At 41.3% G+C, this 17698-nt stretch overlaps 1 protein-coding gene across 3 annotated transcripts in view; it reads right to left on the minus strand.

The window, feature by feature from the left end:
- Positions 1 to 17698, minus strand: part of prex1 (phosphatidylinositol-3,4,5-trisphosphate-dependent Rac exchange factor 1) — an 83921-nt gene that overhangs the window by 14755 nt on the left and 51468 nt on the right. Inside the window, exons 16-27 of one of the 3 annotated variants that reach the window (XM_078254387.1) lie at positions 15128 to 15273; positions 12490 to 12582; positions 10530 to 10678; positions 10363 to 10448; positions 8516 to 8655; positions 6891 to 7032; positions 6740 to 6805; positions 5610 to 5785; positions 5037 to 5198; positions 3574 to 3784; positions 2015 to 2300; positions 1055 to 1273 (exon numbers count right to left, since the gene is read on the minus strand). In XM_078254387.1, the coding sequence (XP_078110513.1) occupies positions 1055 to 1273; positions 2015 to 2300; positions 3574 to 3784; positions 5037 to 5198; positions 5610 to 5785; positions 6740 to 6805; positions 6891 to 7032; positions 8516 to 8655; positions 10363 to 10448; positions 10530 to 10678; positions 12490 to 12582; positions 15128 to 15273 (1876 nt within the window). Of the gene's footprint in view, positions 1 to 1054; positions 1274 to 2014; positions 2301 to 3573; positions 3785 to 5036; positions 5199 to 5609; positions 5786 to 6739; positions 6809 to 6890; positions 7033 to 8515; positions 8656 to 10362; positions 10449 to 10529; positions 10679 to 12489; positions 12583 to 15127; positions 15274 to 17698 lie in introns of all 3 variants that reach the window. The other 2 variants (XM_078254386.1, XM_078254388.1) reach the window with 2 other exon arrangements.

Genomic DNA, 17698 nt, shown 5'->3' on the forward strand with positions numbered 1-17698 from the left:
TGTCTCTTCTGTCCTTGTTCCTCACAAACTGTACTCAGCCAGTGACCTCCGACTGTTGAGCTCTGCTGTGGACTGTCACCACCTCAGGCTTTAATGTCTGATTCTCTCAGCAAGACTCCCAAAACACAGCAGCATTTTTCATCGCATCCAAAATTTTCACAAGTGGGATGATATCCTTTTACTGCTACCTTGAAGAGAGTTTTTTTTTCTCCACTGGTCTTCAAAACCCTGTGTGTGTGTGTGTGTGTGTGTGTGTGTGTGTGTGTGTGCACCACACATACAGCAGCCTACATTTCCCTTTACATTTCAGTGCCATGAGGTAGTCACATTTTACATTGCGTGGCTAGGCCTTAATGACAGAGTGGATAAGGAGGCAGCGCCCCAAACATTTGGCTCTATTATACACCAGCCCACCACACCAACAACCAATAACTACATCTCAGTGGGTGGTGGAGGGTGGGGCTCAGTGGAGCACTGCCCAGTAAACCGTGCACACACACACACACACACACACACACACACACACACACATCTGAATGAACTTACAACAGGCAAATGACATAACCAGATCAGACCAAAACATTTTGAAGTCATTTTTAGACCTCGATCTCAGTCAAAATGCCAACATCTGGAATGAATTTTAGCCTCCAAAGGGGGGGAAATGAGCATTATGGGCTTAAAGAGTAAAGAGGGAGTTTGAATGTTGTTCATGCTTTGCATGCAGTCTGTAGCTAGAAATACAGGTGTGACACACTTGTGTTTTTGTATTTTTAACGATGCTGCTACAAAAGGGAAATATAGATTTCCCCCAAACATAAACAATTAATTGTGCTTTAAACCAGGCAGCTTATCGAGAAAAGACGAATGACAAAAGTACAAATATCAAATAATTGAGAAAATGTTAAGTCTAAATTATAGTAATTTTTAAGTTACTCTCGTCTTACATTTGGTTATCTCCAAACTACTTTCTAAGCCTGAGAACTCATAACCAGGTTACAGTCTAAAATCAAAGTCTGTTTTCTGATCTAGTTGTGACATAGTCTTTAACCATTACCTGTAGGAGTCCCTGTAGCTCATTGTGTCATGTCCCGAGTCTTCCTGGTCCTCCTCGTTTACCTTGAAGCAGACCCTTTTAATGCCGCCTTGCTCCACTTTGTCCTGGTCGCAGCCATCTTCGCAGGGGGCCAGAGAGGGTGGCTGACTTGACTCGTAAACTGGAGGCTCCCCACCCTCACCCAGGAGTTGCGTGGGCTCGGTGATAGACGACAAGAGGCTAAAGAGGAGGGTAAGGTTTCATTCCCAAAATTAGATTTGAAAGCACATTAAACAAAATATGGCTAATTGCTGTAGTTACTTACAACACGTTTTTTAGGCCATCATACAGTATATTTTGCGGTATATTTTAGCATTTTTAAATATTTGAAAATGAAAATTATGTGAAGACACTATTACGCTTATATTTGTATTATAATACACTGTGCATAGACGCCTTCACAATCAGCCACATTGTCACACCCCTTCCTCAGCACAGACACACACTATGTGTCTCTTTCTCTTGATGTTATCCTGGCCTCACTCCCTGTTCCTGTACTGGGCCAAGCCCATAAATATTTTGGGCCTGAAGAATGTTCCTTTTGTAAATCCTCAGCTTTAAACAAGGCAAAGGGCAGACAGACAAAGAGAGGCTGACGAACCGCCTCGGGAGGCTGGCGTGGGGATAACAGCTCCTAGCTTTTTATGCAGTGATCTCTAAATGTCACTGCAAAGGCAACGAAAACAGTCTACTCACATAAGCACCAGTGGAATGCAAATATTTGTTAACAGCACCAACTGTTAGAGCTGAACACATTTTCCTGAATGGATATGAGTAAACACTTTTTATTTGGTAGATGCCATGGGGGTAGAGATAAAAGATTTATAAGAAATGGCAACAAAGAAATGCCATTTAAAGGTAAAACGTATTCCTACGTGAGAATCAAATTATTCAGTTGCACATATTAACTGTAACACTTACACATCAATCTGAGCAACATATTGCCTCATCTCCCTTACAGCAACATCCAGGCGGCTGTACAAGTGAATGTAGGAGTCCTGGGTCTCTGTGTCTTCCTGTTTGAGCAGGAAGCTCAAACCGCCATCTCCGTGGCCACCCTGCCGACTGTCCATCAACCCCTCGCCTCCATCCATGGTCACCTCCCCGCTGCCGTCTGCCTCGTCCCCTTCCAGGCCAGAGCAGTTCCAGGAAGGAGCTCCCATGCTGGTCAAACAATGCTGGGTGTGGGACATGGGGTTCAGTTGTGCTACAGGACAGGATAGAGAGGAGCGGAAAATAAACAACATGTTTGCAGTGGGCAAATGAAACAGACTTCAATCTCTGACAATTCTATCTACCCCAGATGTTTGAACCCCTATGAAGTAACACTCTTGTCTGTTCTCCATTTAGACCAGATGAAAAACAACTTCTTAAAGGGCACTTATGCAACTGATATGCACAGCGAGAGCAGGATGCAAAACTGTTTACTTGGGTCGAATGCCAAGCTGAACTGCAATAACCTGAGGCATCCAAAAACTGCACACAGATTAAGTACTTGCAAATTAAGCCAGGGTGTGTACTATTAGTACACAGTGAACATTACGATTAAATAGAGAAGCCCTTATACTGTACATGTATGTACATTCCACACATTCCTTTAAAATCCAGGGTATGGTGCTGGAAGAGGACATTTTGTATCACTTCAGGTAATAAGCCTTGTAAATTTAGTTTCTGATTGCAACGCTAAAGACTGGCCACTGTCACTAAAGAAAACAATGTCTCCATTGCTGTTGGCTGGTTGAGCTGACAGAACGCACACTGAAAAGCACCAGAGTGGAACATCTCGTCAGTCCAACTGCTAGGCAGATGTCTGACTTGCAGCTGGTGCTAAGAGGAAAGTTGAGGACAAGGCATCCTGGACAGCAATGCTAACTGTACTGTATTTTCATCTTTGCTGATAGAGTTCAGCAGCCAAGCCTCAAGTCTCTTGATTAATATTTAGCTGGTTTATGATAAAGTCAGGCCATATAAACACAACAGGACAGGGTACTTCTTTCTGTATCTTTGGATATTCTTTGTCAACATTACAATCCATTTCCACTCAAATCTCTCACTCTCTCTCTCTATCCCTCCCCTTTGACCTCAGCAGCAGCATTGAGTAAATGACACAACTTCCTACACTGCCTCGAGGTACCATCTTTGTTGACATCATTCATTCACTTCTCATGTCAATAACATGGGTATGGCCTGTGGCTAATGGATTCTTAATGGCAAACCACTCATCTAATTTACTATTGGAATTCTTGTTGAGACCACATGGCTACTGTGGGAGGCTGGGGTTGACATTCCCATCTCTGTGCCATGGGATTTACAGGGTTATGAAGGGTAATTAGTCAAAATGATCACTGAGCTGGTGTTAAGTGGGTTAAGCTGTGTTACCGTAGGGATGATCTTAGTGAAGCTTAGTTAAAGCAGTGGAATTGTGACAGAGATGTTCAAATCTTATAGGATAGATGTGAGTGTATGTGTGTCCTCTCTACCTTGGTCAGGATCCAGGCCAAACATGGAGTTCTTGCGCCCAAAGCGGATACTGAAAGTCCTGCCAGCAGTGGTAGTGCTCTTTGGGTAAGAGACCTGCATGAAGTTGACGTGGCAATTGGTGGGAACAAAGTCCATGCAGCCCAGTGGGTGAGGGTGACCGCCGGCCTGCCTGAAGGAGGGCCACGCCTTGTTCCTCAGCTCCAGGGCAAACTTGGTGAAAAAGGGGACATAAACTTAGGCCGGCTACACACTGGCTGCGTTATGTGAGCGTGTCCGCTGCGTGGCGTGTCCGTTTATATTTCGGCTCCCATGTTAACAGAGCAACATGATTAGAGCTTACACACTGCCTGCGTGACACGCACGTCTCAGGCGCGAAAATGCAGGCATGCATGCTAGAAATAGAACCGACGCCTATTTTTCACGTGACACCTAAGTGTGTTGGAAGCGTTTCCAGGCAAAATAGAATAGGAAAAGATGTTCATATGTCATTTTGACACGAATACATATTAATAAATGGCATGTTGATGTTTGAAAGTCTCTAGGTTTTGATATAAATGCAGATATAAATGTAATTAAAAAACAAATCTGATTTTCTAATATTGCACCCGTCAATACAGAACGAAATATTCTGTAGCCTATTTTGCCGTCGATACTGCTGACGTTGTCTTTGCTGTAATCAAATCAGTCTATATTTATGTTTAACATGGTATTTCATTTTAGCAATGGGAAACATACATGTGTACAGACAAGGCTAGCAGCAGCGCCGCGTCAAACACGTTTCTGGTGTGTAAAGACATAGAAAAATCCATGCAGCGGACATGCAACAGAAACGCCACGCTCACGCCACACAGGCAGTGTGTAGCCGGCCTTAGTTTAGTGAAAGCACAAGCTGCATGACTGACAGCTCTAATGTCTGTAGTGTGTGTTTATAATAAGATGATTTTCACCACCAAGGTAAAACATGGTCACTGGAGCAGAAAATATGACATGGAGACATAATGGCAGACAAAATAACTGGATGTTATACTTCTCACATGTGCAGGATGGATAACATCCAGTATTAAGCACTGCCTCTGGAGGTGAGGAAGACAATTTAAAAAATGTAAAGGCTATTAACATCCAATTTCTCATTAGGTGTCATATTTTACAAGTGTATATAGATGAGCTGTATTTGGCCATGAGGTGGTATATTTGAAAATGTTTGTGAGTGTAAGGTTGTGAGGTTAATAGACACACATTTAAATAATAACCAGTAAGAAATATACTGACAAGAAGAGAGACAATACATCTTTTTTGGTATAAATGTGACGATTTTACTTTACCTGACTTTTACTTCAGTGAACTGTTGTGCTTGCATTTTTAAGTTAATATCAATGAGTTGGGGACATTTCTGAGCATAACAATTGGATGTGATCGTCTAATGTCTATGTGTTAAAGAGAGTGTAGAAGTGTGTCTTAGTACCTGCTGATAGCTGCTGATACGCCGTCGGATACTCTCCAACTTGGTGTCACAGATTTGTCTGAACTCGTACTGAGGCATGGTAACAACTCGGTCACTCTGGGAGATCAGTTGGCTGCAATTGCGAACAAAGAGGCTGTCATCGCCAGAAAATGCCTCCAGGATCTGTAGAGACAAGAACCATTGGTAAGGATAGATCACTCATACAATAGAAGTTTAGATTTTTCATTTAGTTGATTACAATCATAGTAAAAATAGCATTCCTAGCAGCAGCAAGTGTGTTTTTTATCTAACTTAACATTCAGCTTTCCAATACTAACAACCAAAACCACCAGTGAGGCCAAAAAAAGATCCTGTCATAACAGTGCAAGTTGAACAAATATCAGTGACCCACAAACTGGTGAACGGCCAATTTCTATGATATGAGATGTGAAATTTCGGTAGCTGAGAACATGTAAGCTGTTTCAACAACTGTTAGGGTTAATAATTAAAAGTGCCATTATATAAAGTATGACTTATAACCCTGTGCTGCATTTTTCAAGGTAATGAAACTTTGCCTCATTTTCCCATAACTACCTTAGCAGTAAGGCTGAAGCAGCCTTTGGGCTCCACCATTTTCTCCAGGACGTGGCTCTTGATGCCGGCAGTGCTGACATATTCATAGACTACGCCATGCTCGAGATGGACGTTATCTACCGTCATACTAACTAGAGGCAACTCATCAGAGATGGAAAGGCTGCCCAGCCGGTGATCTGTGGAGCACAATTGTCACTTGTCAGTATATAAGCTTTGCATGTATTTAGAAGTCATATGTATTTATTTGATATATGCCATTTTAAAGTCCAGCATCCAGGAAAAAAAAAAAAAGATTTCAGGTGTTTTTCCAGAGGTAGAGTCAGAGTGTTTTGGCACACCTAAGATACAAAAAAAGTTGCTTGTATAACTAAACCCCCAAAGCTTTTGATGGACAAATAATTATATTATAAATCTGTTTAGTAATGACATAAGTCAAGGTACACAGTGTGCTGTACATCTGTCAAGTGTACTTATCCTGCCAGCACTGTAAGAAAGATTGGTCATTTATTGTATATACACTGACACAGTGTTACTAGATGTCCTACAACTGTAACTACTGCCTGTATATAGCATGTGCATGTGTGATTTTTAAACTGAGGATTTTCCATATCCAGGGCAAAATAACCTACTGCTGGAGCCATCTCTTACTGACACAGTGACTACAACCAAATACAGAGGTCATCTGAAAATAGCAATTTAGGTGGAACATAATTTTCTGATGTTTTTGGCAACAACAGATTTTTATAACATCAAGCCTGCAATTGATCTACACAGACACACAAAGCAGCCACAGTTTATATTAAAGCACACTCCCAAGTAACACTAATCCTGTTCCAAATGCATTTTGCTGAGTGATGGGCTAGAAATGAAACTTGCTGCTCTTAACTGTCTGCATTACATATGCTATTGGTACAAAAAATATAAAATGAATAACATTGTGATACTTAAATGATTCAGCATTGACTCCTTAAAAAGAAATGTAAAAGTACATTTTTAATTTAAGCACAAAAAAAGACAATTTCAGAGGATGAAACATAAACATATAATCCAAACAAGTTCATTTAGCCTACTATTTAAATTTATAAGGGATCTTTTTTCTTATACGACAGGCTTAAAGTTTTTTGTCATACCTTGACAGTTTCGACTGCTGACTCTGCAGTCATCTTCAGAAGCGTCACGTGATGTTGCTGTGACGTCTACTGTGGGTGTGATATATTTAGTTTGTGTCATTCCAAAAAACTTTAAGCCTGTCGTATAAGAAGAAACATAAACATGTTTTACCTGTTCCATTGGTGCCGTTTTCCTCCTCGTGGTCAGAACCATTCTCCATTGGATAAGGACTGAAAGGGCTCTCCTTATCACCTGAGTCTCTTTCTCTTTGGAGCTCTTCCACATCCTCAAATGTACGATACACCCACTGACACTGGAGAAAACATGAAGTATTACTATAATGTGAAATAAAAACATTATTGGATTTAAAATGAGGAGGTGAGCCAAGGAGTAGTAGCGATAACTGAGGTATAGGCGAGATACAGGGAGAAAGCATGGAAGAGAAAGAATAAGGAAACCGATTATTTAACTGACATTTAGCTATGCTCAAGTACCGATATGTTCTTTATTTAAAAAAATCAAAGCTGTAGATGTGGCTGCACTTTATACACAGAATTTGAAGGAAAGAATCTAAAGCATACATCTACATGGCCTGTGGACATGGACACCTTTCACCTGATGAGGTAATCAGGGCTGATTGCATTACACCAAACTTGGCAGTGCAGTCAGCCACATCCACAACATCCTTGCAATTTATTCTGCTGTTAAATTAACCAGCAAACATTTACTAGAACAATCCAAAATAAGGCAGCTCAGCTGAGCCTGTTCAAGGGAATTTGCCAGAAGAGTAGGCCAGGCTAAATAAAACAAAACAATGTGCTTTATACAGAAAGGAGGACATCCTACTCTGACTGCAGCCCTGTGAAATACTGCCTGGAGCCATACCCTGTTGCTGTAGTGATGTCCAAACGACCAGACATAGGTTTTGCAGTTTAAAAGTTAGTTTTGTAGTATGGAGTGTAAATACTTTTATCCAATTATGACCCAAAAAAAGAAAACTCACTAACTAACTCAACTAACCATTGTTACTTTAAAACAGAATTTAACTAAAACAATCTTGGCAGCAGGAATGGATACAAATTCTGTGGAAATAGGTTGTTTATTTGTTGCTTTGGGCTACCTTTTCTCCCCGGGCAGGATTGTATCTTGAGCTGAAAAATGTTCAACCCTCACTACAAGTGGCCTGCGGCGACAAAGCGTCCGCCAGAAATTTATGCTTGAGATCACTAGGCCACCCACTGTTGGAGCCAAGAATGTTGCTGAAATGAAGAAACATGTTGTATGACACCGCTTTGGTATCATACAGAGATGAAGATTTAAAAGAGCAAGTGTGCCGCACAGTCAGGGAAATCCTTGAGGTCTTGAATACATTTCTTTTCTTTTCAAACACTCAGTTTCTATAGGTAAGTGTAGCTCTAACTAATGCTAATGCTGTTTTATGTACCGTTTCAGAGCAGGAATGTCTGGGTCACTCCATTCTGTTAGCTTGCCAAATGTGAATTTAGTAAGCTGTTCCACATAGTTAAATGACCTGATAAATTAACTTCCAGACCTACAACTGATACTAATCATGCTTGTGGCATTACTTAGTTTGTAGAATATATGAAGCTTTCGGGGAGTGCTGCGGTACAGTGAGAGCCATAACAGCGCATGCAAGGACTGCAAACACTCACTGGACACCACGACAGGAACAGAGTGGATTTCTTTTCAAACACTCTTAATAAATTACACTACAAAACCTGCTGCAGATTAAGAAATAAATGTGTTTTATCGTTTGTTTTCATGTGTCCCCTCACCGCTTGGGGAGGCTCCTGGTGTGTGTGCTGCCCGGTGAAGTGCTCCAGGACCTCCTGGTAGTCACTGCGGTTGACGTTGTTGCCGTTGACCTTAAGGATGACCTGGCCGGGCTGAAGACCCGCCCCCACCGCCTCCCAGCCTGCAGTGTGTCAAAACAGGATCAGAGGTAAAAGGTCACAAGGTGATATAAGTACAGTGAAACTGTACACAACATATGGGGCTATTATGAAAAGATATAATTTAACACAGGGAAAAGTGGGAGTTAAATGTGCTGTACAAGTGAATTTTCATATCTAAGAAAAGAATCTTGTTGCCGTCTCGGCCAGGACACCCTTGTAAAAGAGATTTTGAATCTCAATGGGAATATTCCTGGTTAAATGAAGGTTTAATAAAATAAAAATAAAAAAAGTACATGAGTTCATTTTCTACGGAGTCTTATTTTGGACTCAATTCCCATGTGTACATAACCTCGCCCGTCTTGCTCCTCCAGGAGAAGAGAAAATTACTCAGCTCAATGCTCTAACACGCTGTCCCAAGCAACTAATGGCTTTACAGCCTGGCAGTTCAATCAACACCTCCATCATCTTCCTCTCCGACCTAAAAATACCAAAGCTGGCATCACTCCCACCCATGGTGCCAGCAATTACCTAGGTCCAGGGCTACTTGACCCATGCATTGATATCACACAGGGGAACTTATTTAGGAACAGAACAAAAACAACAACTGGAGACTCTGAATATCAGCTGGGAAAAAAAACTGCTCCTCATATACCAGCAGTGAGCCAGAAGTAATACAAGACACTAGGAAAGAGAGAAAAGGAGAGGGAGTGTGAAGAGGGAGGGGAAAGGAGAGAAATGGGGAGAACTGAGAGGGACAGAAAGCAGAGAAGTCCCACTGCCATAATAAAGCAAAGTAAAACCATGAGATCACATTCCTTGGTTGCACCAACAGGCAGCTTCTCTCCTCACTGTTTTTGTGTGTGTCATCTACTCCTGTCTGTTTACACATTTGCACTCATTTCTCATTCAACTTGTCATAAATCTCATATGTTTCTATTTCGAGTCAGTAGGTGCTACAAACATCTGGTCAGGAGGTTGTAAAGAAAAAAAGGAATGACAAGGAAGAACTAAAGTGTGGAGTTACTTTTCAGTAACCTATTACACTTTTAGCTCTGATCACAGAGCAATGTTTGTGTGCGCACATGTGTGTGTGTTTTAAAAGTAGAGTTTAGTCTATTAGGGGTTTGAACCCTTTCAGCAGGCTGTCTGGCTGACAGGTGGCCATAAAAACCTAATAGAGGCTCACTAAAAGCAGAAAGTAACAGGTGGTTATGGGCTAGAGTTACCTCATCTTTCTCTCAAATTCACCCAGAATGATGTGTCTTTCTGACACCGTAAACACTTTCAAAGCATTTACTGGCACAGATCCTGCAATAACAAGGCCAAATGCCTATAAATCTGCTCTGATCCAGTGGTGGGGTCATAACCAAAATATATGTCTCTTGTAACTTCAAGCAATATTAATTGAATTACATCTTCCTGGGAGCTGTGAACTGTTAAACCACTCAACACATTACTTTTTCATTACACATACAGTACCAATTAATGGTATCCTTTTATCTTTAAAAACTATATTGTATACGGTGTCTTTGCGTGTGACTGATTACATCTAATGTTAAACTCTTCTACAATTTTTCATCTCTCTTACTATGTAAGTTTAGCAAACGAGGACCACAACTAATTATGAGAAGTTTAGTTTGGGTGATAAGAAAGGAACTTCTTCTTTATTGGTAGCTTTATCATTATCAAAGGTTAAGTATGATGAATGAATGAAGTTAATCACTCACCTTTCCTGACAGAGTGGACATGAGGAGGGGCAAAGCCACAGAGTCTGAAGGAGAGGCTGTCTGGGTTGTCAGGGATCCTCACAATCCTGGATGAGAAAAGACCAGTAAGACCAGTGTGCCCTGTATGTGTGTATACGCGTATCACAGTGTTATGTGTGGTTCCTCACTCCTTGGCCTTGGTGGCGACCAGCAGCCGCAGGGAGCGTCGTATGCAGAAGGCTTGGCTGATCATGGTTTCCACCTCGGAGAAGGACCTGAGGAACAGCAGGTCCTCGTTGATGGTGTAGATCTTCCTGCCCACCTGCAGGCCAGCCATCTGGATGGACAGACGCACAGACAGGAGACAGAATGTGGTTATTTTTAGGTTGCAGCTTGTTATAGCTCTCTCAAAAGGCTCCATTTGCACATTAAGAGTTTCAGGTGGGGACCACATTCATGAATTATTTCTCTAGTGTCACAGTGAGACCTAAACTGTGTGCAGCATTAGGCTTAAATAAAGTATGATTTAAGTTATTATCTAACTGGCAGTAATAGTGTGTATTACCCAGAAGTCCTTGTTCAGTATATGTACCTCCAAGGAGCAAATCAGTGTGTACTGTTCAATATTTCCACAGCCTGTTCAGTCTTGTCATGTATTTTCCAGCATATAAATAGGCTTTTGTTGTGGAGAGAGTGCATATCAAGATTGGCTACTAGATATGATTAAGCTGTATGATATTTAGACATGGGTCGCCTGCCTGCTGCCTGTTGGATTTGCACGCAATTACAGATTAAAAGGTTACCACAGTTGTGAATACAGAGATACACTTAATTTCCATTTTTTTTATAATGTGACCACATTTCTGGCCACTATTGGTAGTTTGCGTTATCAGATCACAGTCAGCTTCTGAAATCACATACACAGCACCACAGCCTGTTACACGTCACTGAATGCAGCCATCTTGCACATCTTCAGTCATGTTGTGCGAATAATGCTGCTTCTGTGTGTTCACGGTGTGAGTCCAGTGTCCTGGGCACAGATCCGGAGGGGTGGCCTTGGCTGAGCCGGGCCCTAACTCTGGATAATGGCCCAGGATGGGTGAAGAAACAACTAGGAGGAGCCACAGCCATCAGAATGTGGATAGATGTATGTGTATGTATGTGTGTGATTATACAGCACGGGTGCTTGTCTGCACATGACTTTCTATATTAGTATCATATAGTGAAAGAGCTCTGTGTGTGAGTGTGTCTCTCAGCCCTTTTCAGAGCCCCATGGGAATCAGCTGAGCCCCATTCACAGTGCTGGCACACGGGCTGTGTCTCAACTAGCAATCCTGTTATTGTGGGGAATGAATGAGGGACATGGGGGATGAATAACAGAGTAAGAAAGGGAGAGAGAAATGGAGAAAGGGTGTAAGAGGGAGCAGAAGAGTAAGGGTTTATGGGTTTAAGATTGTTTAAATGACTTAGGGGAGAGCAATGTGGGAAATGAGTAAAATAACAGAAGATTATTTTGGAGGAAAATTGAACCACAGGGAGAGAGAAATATAATATAATAGAGAAATATGGTAAAATGTAATTTTGGTCGGGAGCAAAGAAAGGGTTTTCCCATCTCTGGACCTGTGGGGAAAAAAAGATTCCACAAACAACCAGGGCATCATCCTTAAAGTTGTTTTCAAGTTGGAAGATGCTGGAAAGATTGTGTAACAGTACGCAGGTTTGGTTGCTATTTATTTGTCAGGTTGAAAAACAATAAGTCTGTCACTGCTGACAGAGTAGACACGGATATGACAAATTACATTATTACAGGCTGCTCCTGAACATAACAGTAATACTACAACATGCTTTAATAAAATGAAAGTCAATAGCCATGCATGTTTTAAATGTTTTATCACAACATTATCTGCATTTTAAAATCCCTCTGGATGAATAAAATGGTGTGTGCGCGTGTTTTGTTTTTTTTGGGCCGGTGATGTCTAATGGCTTCACAGCCAATCAGAACGAAGTCCTTCCAAAGCGAAACAGAGGCAGACGGACAGCAGCCGTCAAAACAGTAGACAGCCATTACCTACCGGAACTAATGCCCTGGGGCGAGAAGGCGATACAGCGTGTGTTATTGTGTATGTGTGTGTATGGGTTGGCCATTACCTCAGCATGTGAGCCCCTGGTGACAGATTTCACCACAATGCTCTTGTTTTTCTCTTCAATCTCAAAGCCGTAGTCTTCTTCCTCAGGGTGAATCTAGCACGCACAAAGGAAATCACCTAATTACTCCCACATTTACACGGGTGACTTCACTGGTTTAGCATCACAAGTGAGCAAGTAGCAAAATAACGGTCATAACATACAGTACAGTATATATTAATTTTTGCACACCCAGATGTTGTCTTTAGTACATCTCGTACATCTGACTCTTAATCAGAAGTCAACTGCATGCCATTGCTGTAAAAGGTCATTTGTTCGTGTTTGCTGGAAGTTTGATGCTTCGTGTTAAAAATGTGATCTATGGCACTTTTTCGGGGTTCCCGTATATACAAACTTTTGCAATCTGTGATTTACAATGTGTGTCCGGTGTCTTGCTTCTGAGGATTTTGGATTTTATTTCGATGGTTCTCAGCCTCTCATATTCTATTCCCCAGTGGGGTGAGGCTTAGTTAAACGCTGTCATCACCAAACACATTAGCCAGCTTCCATTAGGTAGGCCATCTTCCTGCTGCATGGCCCTGATAAGATGGGGATCTCTGCATGTTACATCAGAGGAGATGGCTGAGGTAAATAAAGAGTTCCTGCACTTCACTTCAATAATAGCCACGAGGGAGGATTAGTTCTGCTAATCAAGGAAAAAAAGCCTTTTCCACTTCTTGTGGAAGGCCAGATAGCGTGCCCACTTCCCACTCTGATATGAAAAAGGATGCTAGTGATGCTTCTAGGTTTCCCCAAAGAGAATGGACTTAACTAAACACTTTCAGTTTCAGCCTCTGGAAACCACTGTCCAATGTCCACAAAACTAGTTTTCAGACTCTGCGTTATTAAATAAGGGAACAAAGCAGCCCGTTAGTAAAAAGACTGGAATGAAAGGTCCTATCTAGCGAGCCATTTTAATAGAACAATCAGTAAAGAGGGGACAAATCCAAACTGAGCTAACTAGCAATCCCTAGTTTCACGTCTGTGCACTTAAATAAAATCTTCAGTGTACACTTTGTCTAACTGCAACAATCAACTGCAGTCACCTCTCATGGTTCAATCTCTTGTCTCAGCAGCAACACAAAAGGGACTTCATCCCAGGCAGTACAGTTGATTTCCAAAAGACAAGACTCATTAAGATGCAAACTGAACAGAGCAAATTCAAAAGTGTGTATTGTCATCAAAGCAGTCCCCGCTCCCGTGGGGACAAGGGCAGGTGTGGGGGGGGGGGGTTCTGCGTGTATGATGTTAATTAAATCTAGCTGTGGAGATCAGAAACACACACACACACAGAGACAGACAGACAGACAGACAGACACACACACACTACAATATGGTTCTGTTATATCGTCACTGTCTTAGCAACACACACATACAATATCTTGCACGTGTGTATGCATATATTTGCATGAAAGAGTGACACATCCAGATAAATGTGGATAGATTTCAAAAAAGCAGCTTGCTCTCTTTGTTTTTGAATCCATTTCCATTGATCCATTGTCTCCCATCCTAGATAAGGGTTTTTCTTTGGTAACACTCTCTAGAGTGGATACTGCTGGTATCACAAGTAGTAAATTAAAAGATCTTTGTGCAGTATTTAGTGTGCTTGCTTCAGTGAAACACTTATTAACACTTAACCAACAATTATCATTTTTTTCTCTACAAAAAGAAACTAAATGACAATGTGAGCCTGGCAACGTGACAATAGGCTTCTGTGTAACAGTTAGGGGTGTAACGATACACGTATTGAACCGTTCGGTACGAGGATTTCAATTAGGTGCATTACAAACTGAACGATTCGTTGGACTGATCCTATTTCACTTAGAAAAGAAAAAAAAAGCCTAAATTGTGTAAAAATATAATGTTCTCAGCGCCGCTGCACTCAACAAGGCAGCCCAAACAACGTAACAGGCAATGTGCTGTCTGCACCTCCCACTCCCAAAGAAAAACACTCCACTCCAGTCAGGCATGCTACGCTGAACTAGCTCGTTGCAATATGGCTATTAACGTTAATGCGACTAAAAATCGATATTGAATCGTGACATTTTCTGAATCGTGCACCCCTATAGGAGACCCTACTCTGTAGTGGAAAAAGCAGGTTTTACGAACATGGTTAAAGTAACTGAGGCCTGTTACACTATTCCTTTACGAGCCCATTTCAGCCAGACCGTAATTCCTGCCTTGTACTAAAAAAACAAAAGCCCAAATAGAGAACCAATTGTCCGAAGCACCAGCTGTTGCTCTGACAGCAGACGGCTGGACGTCAAGTGCTACCCAAAGCTACCTGACTGTAACGTGTATATTTCTTTTATAAGGAGCCGTTTTTGTTTTATATGCTGCTAAGAAGACACCTCAGAAGATGGATTAAGTAGAGCTCTGTCATTGTTCAAAGTAAAAAGATCATACTTTATGATATGATGAATTTGTAAAAATCAAGGTAAATTTCTCTGACATTTCTTTCTTTTTGCGGAATCGAAAACGTACCGAACCGTGACACCGCTGTCTCGTATCGAACCGAACCGTGAATTTTGTGAACCGTTACACCTTCTAGTAAGAATGTGTGGATTTTGTGGTTTTTATGTGCCTGTGTGTTCCAGCCTACCACCAGGGACTTTGCCAAGATGTTTTCGATGAGTTTGAAGTCATTGCGCTGGAGCTGCTTGCTCTTGGTGCTGGTTCCCTCAATTTCCTCATCCGCATAGAAACGGAAGAACTGGGACTCATCTTTGAACTCGCTCTTCTCCAGGACTGAGGGGAAAACACACACCATGTAATCAGAAAGAAATAACGACTCTAACAGCAATAGGGTACATCTCAGTTAAAAGTTGCTGAAAGTGGTGCTAATGAAAGGCCATAAAATAAACATCCAATGTTTCTTGTCCATTAATAATCCAAACTTTGTTTGCGCTCATACTGGCTAAATTGATGGTCTTGTTGCAAAATTGGCCTTCACTTGCAAAACTGACCTTGTAAATGTTAAGTGTGTTTGCAACTTCAAAGACCTGTGGAGATATGAATGTTTGCCCAAGAAGTTGCCACTTAATGTGTGCACATCTTCACACAAACAAGCTAACAGTTAATTAGCTAATTAACTCATGATGCAGGTAGGAACATCTGGAGCCAAACCACATCTGGGACGCAGCCAGCTCAGACAAGGGCTAGGAAGGATTCTCCAGAGGACACAAGAAACACACACAGCCATGTGTCTAAATGTGTTTTGAAATCCCATTGTGGGCTGAGCCTCACTCCAACACATGGGGTCTAACAGGTGAGGACCACGTTACGGATGCTTCTTCAGTCACAGCCGTTTTTGAACTTGAACCAAAACACACTACATTTTTTGATAAGACAGTTTGATAAAAACCTAAGCCACTGAAATAAGGCCCTTGGTTACAGTATGTGAGCAGGTATTGTGCTCAACAACGATTTTCTTGAATGAAAGATTCTCTTTTTTAATCATTTTAGCTGTGATTTTGTTACTTTCTGTGAAACACTGAATTGAAGTGGTAAACATAACGCTCTTCCACAATAATTCTCCTGTCAGTTTTCATTTGTATCAACACCGGACACTGCAACAGGTGCAGATACACAAATATATCTGTATTTGGTGGTACTCGGGAAGGTCTGTGGGTATTGTTTATCCTGATGTGTTAGCAACAAAACGGGATGAAGTGGTGAGATAAAAGTATATGTCTCTAAAATGACAGCTTCATGCTCGCATTTGGACTAAAGCCATGATGTTGGAGGCAGATTGTTTGTGTAAAATATCCATCTTGTTTTGTCACATAGGAATTGGCATTTTTTACATTTGGCCCCAAATCATCTTATCATAGGTGTATGAATCTGTAAGGCCACTGTAAAATGGGGCTTGAACAGCCAACACAAAGAACCAAAGGTACCCAGCTGTTCAGAGGTTTGGCGAGCATCTGGCACCCTCAGGTGAACAAAAGCCTTCACAAACTGATTACACACACACACACACACACACACACACACACACACACAGGCCTTACACCAACTCAAACGAAGCCTGAACATGAGTAATTTCCTCTTAGTCACAGAGGCTGAAGTCATATAATAACTTAACACCACCTATTCAACTGGAGGGAGTGCTACTCCGGAAACTGTCATACCCTAGTAACACACACACACAGTTGCACACACACATGCTAAATCATCATTTAAATGCTAATAACAGCTGACAATATCAAGTAAATTTAAATTATATAATTAAACTATATAGGCATGACATAAAATATAATGCACTGAAGCAACTATGTGGGCAATTATGAATGTAATGGTCTTTCAGTATCTTCTCTACAAAGTGCAAACAAATTTCAAACAGCAATCTAAAAGCTGCATTTCAGACTGATCTGAATGCAGTGGCAACTTTAACCAGGGGTTTAAAATCATTTAATCTCAATGACCATCAAATAGACACACCTTCAATAAATGTATCCCCATAAGACACATTTAGTCCCTGAGGGGAACATTGGAAGATCATTCATTTTCACTGGTTCAGTATTGATTTACATTTCAGAATATTGTGGTGGAAGGAAAATCTGTGGTTAAAAAAACATTACTCACCGTTACTTCCATTATTGGCATTCTATAGTTAATATTGGCAAATGATTAATTAATGATATTTTGGCGTAGGAGCCATTCAACCCTGCCGTATAACAGGACTAATGGAGGATACATGGAAAATGTGCCCTATATGTTAAGTTGCCTGAAGGGCAAAATGCAACAGGTGTTCACGACAGACGTGTAGATGAATGATGTAAGCAGGTAAGGACAGATGAAAGGCAAATTAACTGTTATCTGTTATCAATGCTCCTCCCACTAGTAAGGAGCCTCGTAACCTCATATCAAGTACAATCAGACAGACATAAAAAGACTTGAAAGACAAGGACAGAAAAAAAATGGAAAAAGAAGAAGAGTTCAAAATGTACCAGGTGAAAAGCAGCAGATGTGCTGACTAAAGGACTAAAACAAGTGACTTAAGAAGAGGTGAGGAGTGCAGACAGGCTGAGAAGAGAGGTTGTGACCCTGAAGAAAGGCAGAGGAGAGGTAGAGAACAAGTGACACCTTCCAACAGATGGTAGAGGGAGGCAGATATATTTGTGAGTGCCAATCAAGCAAGCTAAAAGTAAAGGGAAAGCCACTATATGAC

This window comes from Sander vitreus, chromosome 7 (assembly GCF_031162955.1).
Source record: "Sander vitreus isolate 19-12246 chromosome 7, sanVit1, whole genome shotgun sequence".
Classification (NCBI taxonomy): domain Eukaryota; kingdom Metazoa; phylum Chordata; class Actinopteri; order Perciformes; family Percidae; genus Sander; species Sander vitreus.